The 19,097-nt window shown below is 49.9% G+C and overlaps 1 protein-coding gene across 1 annotated transcript in view; it reads right to left on the reverse strand.

Moving 5' to 3' along the window:
* The window catches only part of MYLK (myosin light chain kinase), a 126,320-nt gene that overhangs the window by 71,429 nt on the left and 35,794 nt on the right, over positions 1-19,097 (reverse strand). The window contains exons 12-16 of the mRNA XM_075284714.1: positions 14,836-14,973; positions 14,006-14,203; positions 10,370-10,607; positions 4,623-4,700; positions 3,007-4,301 (exon numbers count right to left, since the gene is read on the reverse strand). Of these exons, the coding sequence (XP_075140815.1) occupies positions 3,007-4,301; positions 4,623-4,700; positions 10,370-10,607; positions 14,006-14,203; positions 14,836-14,973 (1,947 nt within the window). The remainder of the gene's footprint in view (positions 1-3,006; positions 4,302-4,622; positions 4,701-10,369; positions 10,608-14,005; positions 14,204-14,835; positions 14,974-19,097) is intronic.

The raw sequence follows: 19,097 nt of genomic DNA on the forward strand, positions 1-19,097 counted from the left end.
ACTAATACACTGACCCCCATACCATGGGCCCCACTAATACACAGACCCCCATACCATGGGCCCCACTAATACACAGACCCCCATACCATGGCCCCACTAATACACAGACCCCCATACCATGGGCCCCACTAATACACAGACCCCCATACCATGGGCCCCACTAATACACAGACCGCCATACCATAGCCCCCACTAATACACTGGCCCCCATACCATGGCCCCACTAATACACAGACCCCCATACCATGGGCCCCACTAATACACAGACCCCCATACCATGGGCCCCACTAATACACAGACCCCCATACCATGGGCCCCACTAATACACAGACCCCCATACCATGGGCCCCACTAATACACAGACCCCCATACCATGGGCCCCACTAATACACAGACCCCCATACCATGGGCCCCACTAATACACAGACCCCCATACCATAGCCCCCACTAATACACAGACCCCCATACCATAGCCCCCACTAATACACAGACCCCTATACCATAGCCCCCACTAATACACAGACCCCTATACCATAGCCCCCACTAATACACAGACCCCTATACCATAGGCCCCCACTAATACACAGACCCCCATATCATAGACCCCACTAATACACAGACCCCTATACCATGGGCCCCACTAATACACAGACCCCCATACTACAGGCCCCACTAATACATAGACCCCCATACTACAGGCCCCACTAATACACAGACCCCCATACCATAGACCCCACTAATACACAGACCCCCATACCATGGGCCCCACTAATACACAGACCCCCATACCATAGCCCCCACTAATACACAGACCGCCATACCATAGCCCCCACTAATACACTGACCCCCCATACCATGGCCCCACTAATACACAGACCCCCATACCATGGGCCCCACTAATACACAGACCCCCATACCATGGGCCCCACTAATACACAGACCCCATACCATGGGCCCCACTAATACACAGACCCCCATACCATGGGCCCCACTAATACACAGACCCCCATACCATGGGCCCCACTAATACACAGACCCCTATACCATAGCCCCCACTAATACACAGACCCCCATACCATAGCCCCCACTAATACACAGACCCCTATACCATAGCCCCCACTAATACACAGACCCCTATACCATAGCCCCCACTAATACACAGACCCCTATACCATAGCCCCCACTAATACACTGACCCCCATACCATAGACCCCACTAATACACAGACCCCTATACCATGGGCCCCACTAATACACAGACCCCCATACTACAGGCCCCACTAATACACAGACCCCCATACTACAGGCCCCACTAATACACAGACCCCCATACCACAGGCCCCCCACTAATACCACAGTATATACTAATACCCCGCTATATCAGAGCCCCCTGCTATACCCATACCTTGCAGTAGGCCCTGCCCTGACTAATCTCAGCCTCATGTAAAGCTCTCGCTACAGAAAGAATTGTACTACAAATCCCAGAAGACGAGAGCGCAGAGCACCGGGGGGCCGCACCTCTGGTGTAATGTACGACTGTCTAATAGACTCCCCGCTCTACATCTCCATTGGTTGTCTAAGGCTGGGGTCAGGTTATTTTTCTCCCCCGCTCTCAGGCTCCACGTGGGCTCCGCTGGGCTTGGCGGGTATCTGATGTCTAACAGTCCGCCTCTCCATTCGGGTCCCCTGAGCCAGCGCTAGAGTGAACCTACAGCCACAGGCCCAGAGCTGAATTTTTACAGCTGAGGGTTTGTTATATTGCATCCAATTCTAACCAATCTGTCCCTTGTACAATCTGTACAGCCTGGACTGCAGAGACTTCTGTGCTACTGATACACTGAAACAGACCCTCAGCTGTAAGAAGTCCTGGGGCAGGAGGTGGATTACACTTGTGACAGCAAATGGCAAAGTGCGGAACATTCCCCTTATACGTAACATACATTATACATATATACAGCAGGAAACATTGTGTGACAGCACAGCAAGGAGAAGAGTGTGATGTATAGTGAGGGGCGAGTGACGGGCGGAGACCCCCCATACACCACACAAACCCTCTCCCCTCTGTGATGGATTCTGGGGACTCTCACACACTCCAGAAACACCCTCTGTGCAACCGGAACACACACTTTCTCAATCACCCTTAGGGGGGGACACAGTCTCGCACTCACCCTTAGGGGGGACACACTCTCTCAATCACCCTTAGGGGGGGGGGGGACACTCTCTCAATCACCCTTAGGGGGGGACACAGTCTCTCACTCACCCTTGGGGGGGGACACTCTCTCAATCACCCTTAGGGGGGACGACACACTCTCTCAATCACCCTTAGGGGGGACGACACACTCTCTCAATCACCCTTAGGGGGGGGAGACACTCTCGCACTCACCCTTAGGGGGGGGCACACTCTCTCAATCACCCTTAGGGGGGACACACTCTCGCACTCACCTTTAGGGGGGGAAAGTCTCACACTCACCCTTAGGGGGGCACACTCTCTCAATCACCCTTAGGGGGGACGACACAGTCTCGCACTCACCCTTAAAGGGGGGGGGGGGGGGACACACAGTCTCGCACTCACCCTTAGGGGGAACACACACTTTCTCAGTCACCCTTAGGGGGGGGGGACACACTCTCGCACTCACCCTTAGGGGGGGGCACACTCTCTCAATCACCCTTAGGGGGGACACACTCTCGCACTCACCTTTAGGGGGGGAAAGTCTCACACTCACCCTTAGGGGGGGCACACTCTCTCAATCACCCTTAGGGGGGACGACACAGTCTCGCACTCACCCTTGGGGGGGGGGGGACACAGTCTCGCACTCACCCTTAGGGGGAACACACACTTTCTCAGTCACCCTTAGGGGGGGGGACACACTCTCTCAATCACCCTTAGGGGGGACGACAGTCTCTCAATCACCCTTAGGGGGGACACACTCTCGCACTCACCCTTAGGGGGGATACACTCTCGCACTCACCCTTGGGGGGGTGTGAGCCCACTCTCTCACATAATTACCTTCCTGAGCAAGTACAATGAACTTTGAGGACTTTATGACCTTTCCATCGAGGGTCCACGTGATGGTGGGTGGTGGTTCGGAGGTGACCCGGCACTGTAGAACCAGCTTCTCCCCATCCACCAACTTGGCATCTTGTAAGACCTCTGAGAACACAGGTGGGGTCCCTGCCACACTCTCTACAGGCGTCTTGTTCTCCACTTCTCCATCTACTACAGACAAACAGTTCTGCTCTACCTTCTCCCCCTTGGCCACAGGTTCGGAGTTCTCCACAGCGTCCTCCTTGACCGTCGGGGGTTTGGAGATCTCTTCGTTGGCTGCAGGTTTTAACTTCTCCTCCTTGGGTGAGGGCTTTGCTTTTTCCTGGTTTACTGTTGGTTTTGCAATTTCTTCTTTGACCGTCACTTTTGCCTTGTCCTGGTTGACCGCTGGTTTTGCACTCTCCTCCTTGGTCAGGGGCTTCGCTTTTTCCTGGTTGACCGCTGGTTTTGCACTCTCCTCCTTGGTCAGGGGCTTCGCTTTTTCCTGGTTGACCGCTGGTTTTGCACTCTCCTCCTTGGTCAGGGGCTTCGCTTTTTCCTGGTTGACCGCTGGCTTTGCATTCTCTTCTTTGACTCCAGGTTTTGGCTTCTCATCCTTTATGGCAGCAGGTTTGGCTTTTTCCTGGCTGAACAGAGACTTTGCCTGATTGATTGCCGGCTTTGCATTTTCCTCCTTGACCATAGGCTTTGGCTTTTCGTCTTTGACCAGAGGCTTCAGCTTGTCCTCTCTGCTAAAGGGTTTTGCATTTTCGTGGGGCTCAGTGCTGTTGGCGTTTCCGTTCTCGGTGGGCACTTTCTTCTTATTTCCTAGCACTGACCTGAAGTCAGGGGTGGCAGGTTTGGCCGGAGTCTTGTCCACTACAGGTGGCTTTGAGACAGGAGTCTTTTTTCCTAGTACCGATCGGAAATCCACCTGTTGTGGGGCGTTGACCTTGCGCTCATCCTCCAAGGCCTTAGGCTTGACCTGTCGCTGAAGGTTGGCTCTGAAGTCCATTTGCTCGGCTGAGACGTCTTTAAGATTCTCCTCTGAAACGGTTCTCGTAGTCACCTTCTTTCCAAGGAGGTTACGGAAGTCCAGCTGCTCGACTTCTTGCTGACGGAGTTTTTCCTCTGTGCGTTCCTTTACCTCTACTCTCCTCTTGAGTACACCGCGGATGCTCTCTTGATTGTCAGCTCTGTGGCTCACTCCTCCAGTCTCTAGTGCACGGTCAGGTCCACATCCATCTCTTTCTGTAAAGTCCGGCTGCTCCCTTTGCCTAAGTGACAGCAAGAGGAAAGAGAAAGAGGCACTTAGGGAGGTTCGGCTCTCAAATCAAACAAATTGTGAGCAAGGAAGAAAAAGTCCTAGGGGAGGAGAATCAGCTGTGAAGGATCCGAGTCCATCGCTTTATTGCATCAGTGATGACTTCAGTGGCCTTATAAGGAAAACAGCCAAAAAAAATGATCCTCTGCCCGTCTCTGGCTGTCTCTGGATGGGTCACATTTGGGGGATTAGAGGCTCATAGGTCTGGGAGGGAAAAGAATTAGCAGAGCAAAAAATAGCAGCCGCCCGTCCTGAGAACCCTGCGGTGACTTACTGTGTGAGCGCTCTGCCCGCGAGCTCGTCCTCCTGCAGCCTCACAGACACCTGGCAGCTGCATTCACCCACCGTATTCCTGTAATCCAAACAAAGGGGATTTTATCCTCCCGAAAACAATTAGAAAATGTAACCAAAACTTTCTGTCAGGCTCCTAACAATGGTGCGGTGTATTCACAGCCCTGACATGTATCTGACACCCCAGGACATGTTCCCGTGCCCAGGATGCGATCCCCACACACGAGAGACCAATAATAAAAAAATGCACAAGCTTTAAGTGTTTAAGTGTGAAACTCCAGCTATCAGAGGCGGCGGACGTGTGGGAGCGGGGGAACTGCTCTGCACAGGACCTCAGGGGTTAATATCATCATTTGGATCGCTGCAGAATACGTTGTTTCTGGGAATGAGATGTTGGAACAATTATGTTGGTTTTGGTCCAGGGCAGAATTAAACCCCAGCGTCACTCCATACCTGAGCATACAGGGGTGGCTGCCATCAACCCCAATCACCATAGCACAGAAAGCTGAGATACGAGGGGGGACACTGACCACCAAAGAGTCTCCTCCCCTGACCAGCACTAGCCCGGCTCTATCATCACCAGGTTCTGTCAGCCAATGCCAAACAATAGATGGCAAGAGATGTGCGTCATGTGACTGGCAGTATAGAGGCACCCGCCACATTATATGCCCCATTATCCAAGCATGAGGCAGTAAACCCTAGTAAGTAAGCTGTATAGGGTAACAACTCCTTCTTCTGACACAGAGATCCAGACCCCCTGCAGAGTGTCCTAGTTACATCATAAAATTCTGCTGCCTGCAACCACCACTAGGGGGAGCTGAGAAGTAATAACATATACCAGAAATCTGTATATAAGTGGTTGCTGTATAATATGTAATTTCCCATAGTAGTGACTGTATAATCTGTATGTAGTGAGCTCCCCCTAGTGGTGACTGTATAATCTGTATGTAGTGAGCTCCTCCTAGTATAGACTGTATAATCTGTATGTAGTGAGCTCCCCCTAGTGGTGACTGTATAATATGTATGTAGTGAGCTCCCCCTAGTGGTGACTGTATATACTGTATGTAGTGAGCTCCCCCTAGTGGTGACTGTATAATCTGTATGTAGTGAGCTCCCCCTAGTGGTGACTGTATAATCTGTATGTAGTGAGCTCCCCCTAGTGGTGACTGTATAATCTGTATGTAGTGAGCTCCCTCTAGTGGTGACTGTATAATCTGTATGTAGTGAGCTCCCCCTAGTGGTGACTGTATAATCTGTATGTAGTGAGCTCCCCCTAGTGGTGACTGTATAATCTGTATGTAGTGAGCTCCCCCTAGTGGTGACTGTATAATCTGTATGTAGTGAGCTCCTCCTAGTATAGACTGTATAATCTGTATGTAGTGAGCTCCCCCTAGTGGTGACTGTATAATCTGTATGTAGTGAGCTCCCCCTAGTGGTGACTGTATAATATGTATGTAGTGAGCTCCCCCTAGTGGTGACTGTATAATCTGTATGTAGTGAGCTCCTCTAGTGGTGACTGTATAATCTGTATGTAGTGAGCTCCCCCTAGTGGTGACTGTAAAATCTGTATGTAGTGAGCTCCTTCTAGTGGTGACTGTATAATCTGTATGTAGTGAGCTCCTCTAGTGGTGACTGTATAATCTGTATGTAGTGAGCTCCCCCTAGTGGTGACTGTATAATCTGTATGTAGTGAGCTCCCCCTAGTGGTGACTGTATAATCTGTATGTAGTGAGCTCCCCCTAGTGGTGACTGTATAATATGTATGTAGTGAGCTCCCCCTAGTGGTGACTGTATAATCTGTATGTAGTGAGCTCCTCTAGTGGTGACTGTATAATCTGTATGTAGTGAGCTCCCCCTAGTGGTGACTGTAAAATCTGTATGTAGTGAGCTCCTTCTAGTGGTGACTGTATAATCTGTATGTAGTGAGCTCCTCTAGTGGTGACTGTATAATCTGTATGTAGTGAGCTCCCCCTAGTGGTGACTGTATAATCTGTATGTAGTGAGCTCCTCCTAGTGGTGACTGTATAATCTGTATGTAGTGAGCTCCTCCTAGTGGTGACTGTATAATCTGTATGTAGTGAGCTCCCCCTAGGGGTGACTGTATAATCTGTATGTAGTGAGCTCCTCCTAGTGGTGACTGTATAATCTGTATGTAGTGAGCTCCTCCTAGTGGTGACTGTATAATCTGTATGTAGTGAGCTCCTCCTAGTGGTGACTGTATAATCTGTATGTAGTGAGCTCCCCCTAGTGGTGACTGTATAATCTGTATGTAGTGAGCTCCTTCTAGTGGTGACTGCATAATCTGTATGTAGTGAGCTCCTTCTAGTGGTGACTGTATAATCTGTATGTAGTGAGCTCCCCCTAGTGGTGACTGTATAATCTGTATGTAGTGAGCTCCCCCTAGTGGTGACTGTATAATCTGTATGTAGTGAGCTCCCCCTAGTGGTGACTGTATAATCTGTATGTAGTGAGCTCCCCCTAGTGGTGACTGTATAATCTGTATGTAGTGAGCTCCCCCTAGTGGTGACTGTATAATCTGTATGTAGTGAGCTCCCCCTAGTGGTGACTGTATAATCTGTATGTAGTGAGCTCCCCCTAGTGGTGACTGTATAATCTGTATGTAGTGAGCTCCCCCTAGTGGTGACTGTATAAACTGTATATAATGAGCTCCCTCTAGTGGTGACTGTATAATCTGTATGTAGTGAACTCCCTCTATTGGTGACTGTATAATCTGTATGTAATGAGCTCCCCCTAGTGGTGACTGTATAATCTGTATGTAGTGAGCTAGTGGTGACTGTATAATCTGTATGTAGTGAGCTAGTGGTGACTGTATAATCTGTATGTAGTGAGCTAGTGGTGACTGTATAATCTGTATGTAGTGAGCTCCCCCTAGTGGTGACTGTATAATCTGTATGTAGTGAGCTCCCCCTAGTGGTAACTGTATAATCTGTATGTAGTGAGCTCCCCCTAGTGGTGACTGTATAAACTGTATATAATGAGCTTCCTCTAGCGGTAACTGTATAATCTGTATGTAATGAGCTCCCCCTAGTGGTGACTGTATAATCTGTATATAGTGAGCTCCTCCTAGTGGTGACTGTATAATCTGTATGTAGTGAGCTCCCCTAGTGGTGACTGTATAAACTGTATATAATGAGCTTCCTCTAGTGGTGACTGTGTAATCTGTATGTAATGAGCTCCCCCTAGTGGTGACTGTATAATCTGTATATAGTGAGCTCCTCCTAGTGGTGACTGTATAATCTGTATGTAGTGAGCTCCCCCTAGTGGTGACTGTATAATCTGTATGTAGTGAGCTCCCTCTAGTGGTGACTGTATATACTGTATGTAGTGAGCACCCCCTAGTGGTGACTGTATAATCTGTATATAGTGAGCTCCTCCTAGTGGTGACTGTATAATCTGTATGTAGTGAGCTCCCCCTAGTGGTGACTGTATATACTGTATGTAGTGAGCTCCCCCTAGTGGTGACTGTATAATCTGTATGTAGTGAGCTCCCCCTAGTGGTGACTGTATAATCTGTATGTAGTGAGCTCCCTCTAGTGGTGACTGTATAATCTGTATGTAGTGAGCTCCCCCTAGTGGTGGCAGCAGACAACAGAATGTCTATACAGTTTTGGAACGCTGTATCGAAAAAAAAACCTTTTTACATCTGCACAGATAAGGGATATAAAGAATTTACCAGCACAGAACTAGTAAGATGGATAAATATTTACATGCTCCTTATTCTGATCTCTCTGATTCATGAACTACTTGGTCTAAATGGACTTGAGTCTTTATCCAACTTTATTAGTATATAATGGAATGACAGGAGTACAGTGGAGACTGACACCTGCACAGCCTGACCATATCTCTGCCAGGTAACTTCTTGCTGTATACTTCCACATGTTTTACTAATACGTTAAGAGTCTTGTGAGACATTCCCCAATAATTCAGCTTTACCATCAGCAGCACAGGACTCGGCCCTCACCCAGGTCACACGCACAGGGCTCACACAATCTGACATAGAAGGAATTGTTACTCATTGGGACCTCCTTATGTTACTTTATATCTCAGCTTCAGTGGTTCTCTTTAGTCCCCCCGTGACTCTCGGATCTTCATGCTCTCCCTATGTACAGGTGGGCTCTGGTTTGTACCTACTGGCCGTGTGCTGATTCCCGGTGGTCCGGGGAGGGTCGCTGACCACAGCTCATGTTCTGCAGGATTCTGGCTCCATGTTTAGCTTCTTTATAAGTTTCATGATTAACCCAAGAATTACCCCCCCTCCTCCTTGACATTCAGCCCCTGATTTTCCACTTACAGAGCCGCATCCTGCGAGGAGCCCCCCTCTCCCCCCTCCCATTCTCGTTTATATTAAAAACTTAAAAGTGTCGCCATATATGGTGCGGAGAACATATTCCTGTCTGTGCAGAGGACATGCCTCCGGGCTAATGCCTCCGCCACAGAGACCAGCACCTCGCTGCCTGCTTCAAAGAGATACATGGAACATAATGGATCACTAGTGTTTTATCGCACGGGACGGGCGCAGACGCACAATCAATACCATATTAAGATCTTTTCCAGCAGATTCTCTGGCCTGAAAATGTGAGCAGCAAGGAATCTCAGCCCTATATATAGGAGAGTATAAGAGAGATCTATATCCCAGGTGAGGGGCCCCTAGCCCCAGCTACTTATCCTACAGGGACAAGTAGAGCTCTATATTGTGGGTGAGGGGCCCCTGCCCTTTATCCTACAGTAACCAATACAGGAGAGTATATGGCCTGGGTGAGGGGCCCCCGGCGCCAGCCCCACATCCTACATGAAGCATTACAGGAGAGCTCTATATACCATGTCAGGGGCCCCTCTCCCCAGCCTTACATCCCCCATGAATCAATATAAAAGCTCTATAAGTCAGATGATGGGCCCCTAACTCCATGTCCACCCACATCTTATATGAAACATTATAAAGCAGCTCTATATATACCATGTGAGGGGCCCCCTGCCCCGTATATTACAGGAACCAATATAAGTCACATGACCTGTACATAGGGGCAGGAAAGGACCTTGCATAGACACCCCTGAAGACAGAACCTGTACATTGGGAGCAGAAACGGTTCTACAACCAGAACAAGCTATCAGGGTATCGTATGATGTGTGATTGTACAGGAATAAAGATGGCGTCCGCCTCATTACCCACTTATCTCCGGCCTGCTGAGCTTGCACATATCCAGGGGAGCAAACACCAATAAGAAGAATTGCTGCGTAAATGATGGAGAGCATTCAGTGAGCAGGAGATTTTCTGACGACAATACATTCCAATAGACAAGGCAATTATACTGAAGTCAGACATGACTGCAGTGCTGCAGTGTAAAGCATGGAGACATAGCAGCATAGGATGAGTCAGACGTCACAACCCAAAAGATAATGCAGATAAGCGGAAGTCACAGATCAAAGCAAAACCAGCCGAGTAGCAAAGTGACCACAAGCCCAAAAAAGCCAAGGAAGAGATGGATTGGCCAAGTGAGGATTACCCAGCAGCGCCCACATTCATCTTTCCTTGTATTTCACATTCATACATTCTGCAATCATCATAGGCCACATACAAGGCCAGAACATACCAGAACAATGCGTACGCATCCTGCCCGAGACTAGTATACAATCATCACAGCAGCAGGTAGACATTGCATGCAGTCTGCAGGATACAGGGGGCCCTACAACAATGAAGCAGGAGGCTCTTACTTCAGGAGGATCTGATACACTCCAACGTCTTCCTCTTGAACGCTCCTCAAGATTAATGTAAAGACATCTTCATTCTGCAGAACCTCACAACCGCTCAGCTCACGTCCATCCTTAATCCAGTGAACCTCAGGGAATGGATCTCCAGCGATCGCACAGGACACCAGTGCACTCTGCCCAGATGCCAACACCATGGATTTGGGTTTGCTGATGAACCAGGGCTGAGTGCCCTCCTGCGGCTCTGAAATCACAAGCACTACAAATCACATCATTCCCTGGATAGCAAACCCCCAACTAATAACACAATGTACCGTAACACGGTGCATGGCACAAATATGTCCTGCACACCAAGGAGCCGACAACTGTGGAGGCTATTCTGTGCACTGACAACTGTGCAGGTTATACTGTGCCCTGTACTGAGCTCTGTACAGGTTATACTGTGCACTGTACTGAGCTCCGTGCAGGTTATACTGTGCACTGTACTGAGCTCCGTGCAGGTAATACTGTGCAATGTACTGAGCTCTGTGCAGGTTATACTGTGCGCTGTACTGAGCTCCGTGCAGGTTATACTGTGCGTTGTACTGAGCTCTGTGCAGGTTATACTGTGCACTGTGTACTGAGCTCCGTGCAGGTTATACTGTGCAATGTACAGAGTTCTGTGCAGGTTATACTGTGCGCTGTACTGTGCTCCGTGCAGGTTATACTGTGCGCTGTACTGTGCTCCGTGCAGGTTATACTGTGCAATGTACAGAGTTCTGTGCAGGTTATACTGTGCGCTGTACTGTGCTCCGTGCAGGTTATACTGTGCGCTGTACTGTGCTCCGTGCAGGTTATACTGTTCACTGTACTGAGATCTGAGCAGGTTATACTGTGCACAGTACTGAGCTCCGTGCAGGTAATACTGTGCACAGTACTGAGCTCCGTGCATGTTATATTGTGCACTGTACTGAGCTCCGTGCAGGTTATACTGTGCGCTGTACTGAGCTCCGTGCAGGTTATACTGTGCACTGTACTGAGCTCTGTGCAGGTTATACTGTGCGCTGTACTGAGCTCCGTGCAGGTTATACTGTGCACAGTACTGAGCTCCGTGCATGTTATATTGTGCACTGTACTGAGCTCCGTGCAGGTTATACTGTGCGCTGTATTGAGCTTCGTGCAGGTAATACTGTGCACTGTACTGTGATCTGTGCGGGTTATATTGGGCATTGTAAAAAAGCTTTACGAAGTTTAGACTGTGCTCTGTACTGAATTCCGTGCAGGCTATACTGTACAGAGATCCATGAAGGTTATAGTGTGCACTGTACTGAGCTCCATGCAGGCTATACTGTGCAAGTTATATTGTCCTGGATACAATGCCCAGTATAACCTGCACAGTCCTGGATACAATGTCCAGTATAACCTGCACAGTCCTGGATACAATGCCCAGTATAATCTGCACAGTACTGGATACAATGTCCAGTATAACCTGCACAGTCCTGGATACAATGTCCAGTATAACCTGCACAGTCCTGGATACAATGTCCAGTATAACCTGCACAGTCCTGGATACAATGTCCAGTATAATCTGCACAGTCCTGGATACAATGCCCAGTATAACCTGCACAGTCCTGGATACAATGCCCAGTATAACCTGCACAGTCCAGGATACAATGTCCAGTATAATCTGCACAGTACTGGATACAATGCCCAGTATAACCTGCACAGTCCAGGATACAATGTCCAGTATAACCTGCACAGTCCTGGATACAATGCCCAGTATAACCTGCACAGTACTGGATACAATGCCCAGTATAACCTGCACAGTCCTGGATACAATGCCCAGTATAACCTGCACAGTCCTGGATACAATGTCCAGTATAACCTGCACAGTCCTGGATACAATGTCCAGTATAACCTGCACAGTCCAGGATACAATGTCCAGTATAATCTGCACAGTACTGGATACAATGCCCAGTATAACCTGCACAGTCCAGGATACAATGTCCAGTATAACCTGCACAGTCCTGGATACAATGCCCAGTATAACCTGCACAGTACTGGATACAATGCCCAGTATAACCTGCACAGTCCTGGATACAATGCCCAGTATAACCTGCACAGTCCTGGATACAATGTCCAGTATAACCTGCACAGTCCTGGATACAATGCCCAGAATAACCTGCACAGTCCTGGATACAATGCCCAGTATAACCTGCACAGTCCTGGATACAATGCCCAGTATAACTTGCACAGTCCAGGATACAATGCCCAGTATAACCTGCACAGTCCTGGATACAATGCCCAGTATAACCTGCACAGTACTGGATACAATGCCCAGTATAACCTGCACAGTCCTGGATACAATGCCCAGTATAACCTGCACAGTCCTGGATACAATGTCCAGTATAACCTGCACAGTCCTGGATACAATGCCCAGAATAACCTGCACAGTCCTGGATACAATGCCCAGTATAACCTGCACAGTCCAGGATACAATGCCCAGTATAACCTGCACAGTCCTGGATACAATGCCCAGTATAACTTGCACAGTCCAGGATACAATGCCCAGTATAACCTGCACAGTCCTGGATACAATGTCCAGTATAACCTGCACAGTCCAGGATACAATGCCCAGTATAACCTGCACAGTCCAGGATACAATGTCCAGTATAATCTGCACAGTACTGGATACAATGCCCAGTATAACCTGCACAGTCCAGGATACAATGTCCAGTATAACCTGCACAGTCCTGGATACAATGCCCAGTATAACCTGCACAGTACTGGATACAATGCCCAGTATAACCTGCACAGTCCAGGATACAATGCCCAGTATAACCTGCACAGTCCTGGATACAATGCCCAGTATAACCTGCACAGTCCTGGATACAATGTCCAGTATAACCTGCACAGTCCTGGATACAATGTCCAGTATAACCTGCACAGTCCTGGATACAATGCCCAGAATAACCTGCACAGTCCTGGATACAATGCCCAGTATAACCTGCACAGTCCAGGATACAATGCCCAGTATAACCTGCACAGTCCTGGATACAATGCCCAGTATAACTTGCACAGTCCAGGATACAATGCCCAGTATAACCTGCACAGTCCTGGATACAATGCCCAGTATAACTTGCACAGTCCAGGATACAATGCCCAGTATAACCTGCACAGTCCTGGATATAATGTCCAGTATAACCTGCACAATCCTGGATACAATGCCCAGTATAATCTGCACAGTCCTGGATACAATGCCCAGAATAACCTGCACAGTCCAGGATACAATGCCCAGTATAATCTGCACAATCCAGGATACAATGCCCAGTATAACCTGCACAGTCCTGGATACAATGCCCAGTATAACCTGCACAGTCCTGGATACAATGTCCAGTATACTACCGTACAGGTTATACTGATCATTGCACCATGGAGGATGGAAGTATTTGTTCTTCTGACTTTTGGATGATGGGGGAGTTAGTTTTTGTGATGGGGATACGTGTTTCAATTGATGAATGAAGGGGACATTTGTTCTGATTTTTGGATGATGGGCGTATTTGTTCTAACTTCTGCTTGTTGGATGATGGAAGATTTTTCTTATGACTGTTGTAGGACGTTCTGTTTGCACAGCCCGGATTCGGGCTCATTTACATTTCTCACCTTGCACTGTCAGCATGGCCTCTGTTCGAACCTGCCCCAGGCTATTCCAGGCCTCGCATGTGTATTTCCCGGTGTCCTCAGGAAACACCTCCTGGATGTACAGGCAGCAGGTATCTCCATTCCGCTCAAAGTGGAAGTCTTCAGTCTCCTGAATCTCTTTACCATTATGAAACCAAAGAATCTCGGCCGGGGGATGAGCTGAAATCAGACAACCCAGGGATAAACTGCAAAACCTGACAATATTCCTACACAGGTGACAACCACTTTTAAATCAGCGATAAGAGTTGTCAGCAAGCTTTCTCTGGTGCCTAAATGGCATCTGAAGGATCTCCTCACCCCTCCAGCTAGGTCTGTGTCACTCTTCACTTTAGATCTGGAAAGCTCAGGATGAACTGAGTGATTGGTACCTGCCACAAGGGACACTACTGAAGTACATGGAATAAAATATGGCGTCCTTTTCAAACCACAAAGACGCATCCAAAACTGCTATTGGGGGGCTCTAAAGGAGGATTAAAAATAAAGCCCCATCATTGATCCATTTCTAGTTTTAGAGGAATCTCCAGAGAGATAACTAATGATTTTAGTGTAGTCAGAACCCCCATTATCTTTGTACAGTGGTCTGATCCTCATTGATGCAGTCACTTGGAGAGATGGTCGGTGTGGACCAGACCAATGCACACACATAATGGGGGTTCTCACTACACAGGGGATTGAGGACTTTTGCTGCTTCTGCTACAAAAATAAAATGACAAATAAATATTGTACTGATAGAATAACGAAATCAGTAATAAAATGGGATGTATGGAAAAGATCCAAGGAAAGCCCTTTACCTTTTACTTCCACGTTCATCACAACCTGACTTCCATCCATGACCTGGAGATCACGGAGACCTTTCACAAAAACTGGAGCAGAGCCAGCACTGGGGGTCACAAGGTGCAAACTCTCCAGCTCTCCAGGAGTCTTCCTTTCTGTAAAACAAAAAGGGACAAGTTACTAAGAAGCCAAAGAAGGATCACCAAGAAGCCAGAGAGGGATCACCAAGAAGCCAGAGAGGGATCACCAAGAAGCCAGAGAGGGATCACCAAGAAGCCAGAGAGGGATCACCAAGAAGCCAGAGAGGGATCACCAAGAAGCCAGAGAGGGATCACCAAGAAGCCAGAGAGGGATCACCAAGAAGCCACAGAGGGATCACCAAGAAGCCAAAGAGGGATCACCAAGAAGCCAGAGAAGGATCACCAAGAAGCCAGAGAAGGATCACCAAGAAGCCAGAGAGGGATCACCAAGAAGCCAAAGAGGGATCACCAAGAAGCCAGAGAAGGATCACCAAAAAGCCACAGAGGGATCACCAAGAAGCCAAAGAGGGATCACCAAGAAGCCACAGAGGGATCACCAAGAAGCCAAAGAGGGATCACCAAGAAGCCAAAGAGGGATCACCAAGAAGCCAGAGAGGGATCACCAAGAAGCCAGAGAGGGATCACCAAGAAGCCAGAGAGGGATCACCAAGAAGCCAGAGAGGGATCACCAAGAAGCCAAATAGGGATCACCAAGAAGCCAAATAGGGATCACCAAGAAGCCAGAGAGGGATCACCAAGAAGCCAGAGAGGGATCACCAAGAAGCCAAATAGGGATCACCAAGAAGCCAAATAGGGATCACCAAGAAGCCAAATAGGGATCACCAAGAAGCCAGAGAGGGATCACCAAGAAGCCAGAGAGGGATCACCAAGAAGCCAAAGAGGGATCACCAAGAAGCCAAAGAGGGATCACCAAGAAGCCAAAGAGGGATCACCAAGAAGCCAGAGAGGGATCACCAAGAAGCCAGAGAGGGATCACCAAGAAGCCAAAGAGGGATCACCAAGAAGCCAGAGAGGGATCACCAAGAAGCCAAAGAGGGATCACCAAGAAGCCAGAGAGGGATCACCAAGAAGCCAAATAGGGATCACCAAGAAGCCAGAGAGGGATCACCAAGAAGCCAGAGAGGGATCACCAAGAAGCCAGAGAGGGATCACCAAGAAGCCAAAGAGGGATCACCAAGAAGCCAGAGAAGGATCACCAAGAAGCGAGAGAGGGATCACCAAGAAGCCACAGAGGGATCACCAAGAAGCCAAAGAGGGATCACCAAGAAGCCAGAGAGGGATCACCAAGAAGCCAAAGAGGGATCACCAAGAAGCCAGAGAAGGATCACCAAGAAGCGAGAGAGGGATCACCAAGAAGCCACAGAGGGATCACCAAGAAGCCACAGAGGGATCACCAAGAAGCCACAGAGGGATCACCAAGAAGCCACAGAGGGATCACCAAGAAGCCAAAGAGGGATCACCAAGAAGCCAGAGAAGGATCACCAAGAAGCCAGAGAGGGATCACCAAGAAGCCAGAGAGTTATTTAGAGTAGCCAGAAAAGAGTCTGCAAGGAAGCGCAAAGGAGTCAGGAAGGTGCAACAAATAAGTGACACAGAGAAAACACACAGGAGATGGAGAGAAGCCGAAAGGAAAGACAGTCACAGAGCCGCAGAGACATCACTGAGCAGTCACAGAGCCGCAGAGACATCACTGGGTAGTGACAGAGCCGCAGAGACATCACTGAGCAGTCACAGAGCCGCAGAGACATCACTGGGCAGTCACAGAGCCGCAGAGACATCACTGGGCAGTCACAGAGCCGCAGAGACATCACTGGGCAGTCACAGAGCCGCAGAGACATCACTGGGCAGTCACAGAGCCGCAGAGACATCACTGGGCAGTCACAGAGCCGCAGAGACATCACTGGGCAGTCACAGAGCCGCAGAGACATCACTGGACAGTCACAGAGCCGCAGAGACATCACTGGGCAGTCACAGAGCCGCAGAGACATCACTGGGCAGTCACAGAGCCGCAGAGACATCACTGGACAGTCACAGAGCCGCAGAGACATCACTGGACAGTCACAGAGCCGCAGAGACATCACTGGGCAGTGACAGAGCCGCAGAGACATCACTGAGCAGTCACAGAGCCGCAGAGACATCACTGAGCAGTCACAGAGCCGCAGAGACATCACTGGACAGTCACAGAGCCGCAGAGACATCACTGGGCAGTCACAGAGCCGCAGAGGCATCACTGGGCAGTCACAGAGCCGCAGAGGCATCACTGGGTAGTGACAGAGCCGCAGAGACATCACTGAGCAGTCACAGAGCCGCAGAGACATCACTGGACAGTCACAGAGCCGCAGAGACATCACTGGGCAGTCACAGAGCCGCAGAGACATCACTGAGCAGTCACAGAGCCGCAGAGACATCACTGAGCAGTCACAGAGCCGAGGAGACATCACTGGGTAGTGACAGAGCCGCAGAGGCATCACTGGGTAGTGACAGAGCCGCAGAGGCATCACTGGGTAGTGACAGAGCCATCACTGGACAGTCACAGAGCCGCAGAGACATCACTGGGCAGTCACAGAGCCGCAGAGACATCACTGAGCAGTCACAGAGCCGCAGAGACATCACTGGGTAGTGACAGAGCCGCAGAGACATCACTGGACAGTCACAGAGCCGCAGAGACATCACTGGGCAGTCACAGAGCCGCAGAGACATCACTGGGCAGTCACAGAGCCGCAGAGACATCACTGGGCAGTCACAGAGCCGCAGAGACATCACTGGGCAGTCACAGAGCCGCAGAGACATCACTGGGCAGTCACAGAGCCGCAGAGACATCACTGAGCAGTCACAGAGCCGCAGAGACATCACTGGGCAGTCACAGAGCCGCAGAGACATCACTGGGCAGTCACAGAGCCGCAGAGACATCACTGGGCAGTCACAGAGCCGCAGAGACATCACTGGGCAGTCACAGAGCCGCAGAGACATCACTGGGCAGTCACAGAGCCGCAGAGACATCACTGGGCAGTCACAGAGCCGCAGAGACATCACTGGGCAGTCACAGAGCCGCAGAGACATCACTGGACAGTCAGACTCTTTGGGTACATAGTAAAGCAAGCAGCGCTCTCTATGGGATTTGCACGATGATATTTGTGACTCTGATGTGTTGCCGCGTTTCTACTTTTTCCTTTGTACATTAACAACATCAATAAACTTAATTCTGCGCCATTCAGTCCGTACAGACAAAGCTTTATTTCAGACGGTGACACAGGAGTACGCGGGGGCGGTTTATGATCAGTGTCCCGAGGTGCGGTCATTACACAGATACAGCCCACGGATCCTGCAGGCCGCTAATATCTCACAAAATACTCTGCGCACACCACACCCAGGAAGCATCTACAAGAACCTCAGGGGATATATGGGGAGGGGGGGAGGGGGTTCTTTGTCTTTTTAAAATGTTCTTTTGGATATTGCAGAATAGCTAATCTTGGTATGGGGGAGGTGTCAGGGAAAGGGGGGAACATACATCTGTATCCTGGAGGGGGCGGTGCACACACATCTGTATCCTGGGAGCAGTGGTCATGGTTATGAAGAGGGGCGCACACACTTCTGTACCCCGAGAGAAAGGGGGGGGGGGGGGAACACTCATCTGTACCCCAGGAGGAAGGGGGTGCACACATCTGTACCCCAGGAGGAAGGGGGTGCACACATCTGTACCCCGGGAGGAAGGGGGTGCACACATCTGTACCCCGGGAGGAAGGGGGTGCACACATCTGTACCCCGGGAGGAAGAGGGTGCACACATCTGTACCCCGGGAGGAAGGGGGTGCACACATCTGTACCCCGGGAGGAAGGGGGTGCACACATCTGTACCCCGGGAGGAAGGGGGTGCACACATCTGTACCCCGGGAGGAAGGGGGTGCACACATCTGTACCCCGGGAGGAAGGGGGTGCACACATCTGTACCCCGGGAGGAAGGGGGTGCACACATCTGTACCCCGGGAGGAAGGGGGTGCACACATCTGTACCCCGGGAGGAAGGGGGTGCACACATCTGTACCCCGGGAGGAAGAGGGTGCACACATCTGTACCCCGGGAGGAAGGGGGTGCACACATCTGTACCCCGGGAGGAAGGGGGTGCACACATCTGTACCCCGGGAGGAAGGGGGTGCACACGTCTGTACCCCGGGAGGAAGAGGGTGCACACGTCTGTACCCCGGGAGGAAGAGGGTGCACACGTCTGTACCCCGGGAGGAAG

The sequence above is a fragment of the Leptodactylus fuscus genome, chromosome 8 (assembly GCF_031893055.1).
Source record: "Leptodactylus fuscus isolate aLepFus1 chromosome 8, aLepFus1.hap2, whole genome shotgun sequence".
Classification (NCBI taxonomy): domain Eukaryota; kingdom Metazoa; phylum Chordata; class Amphibia; order Anura; family Leptodactylidae; genus Leptodactylus; species Leptodactylus fuscus.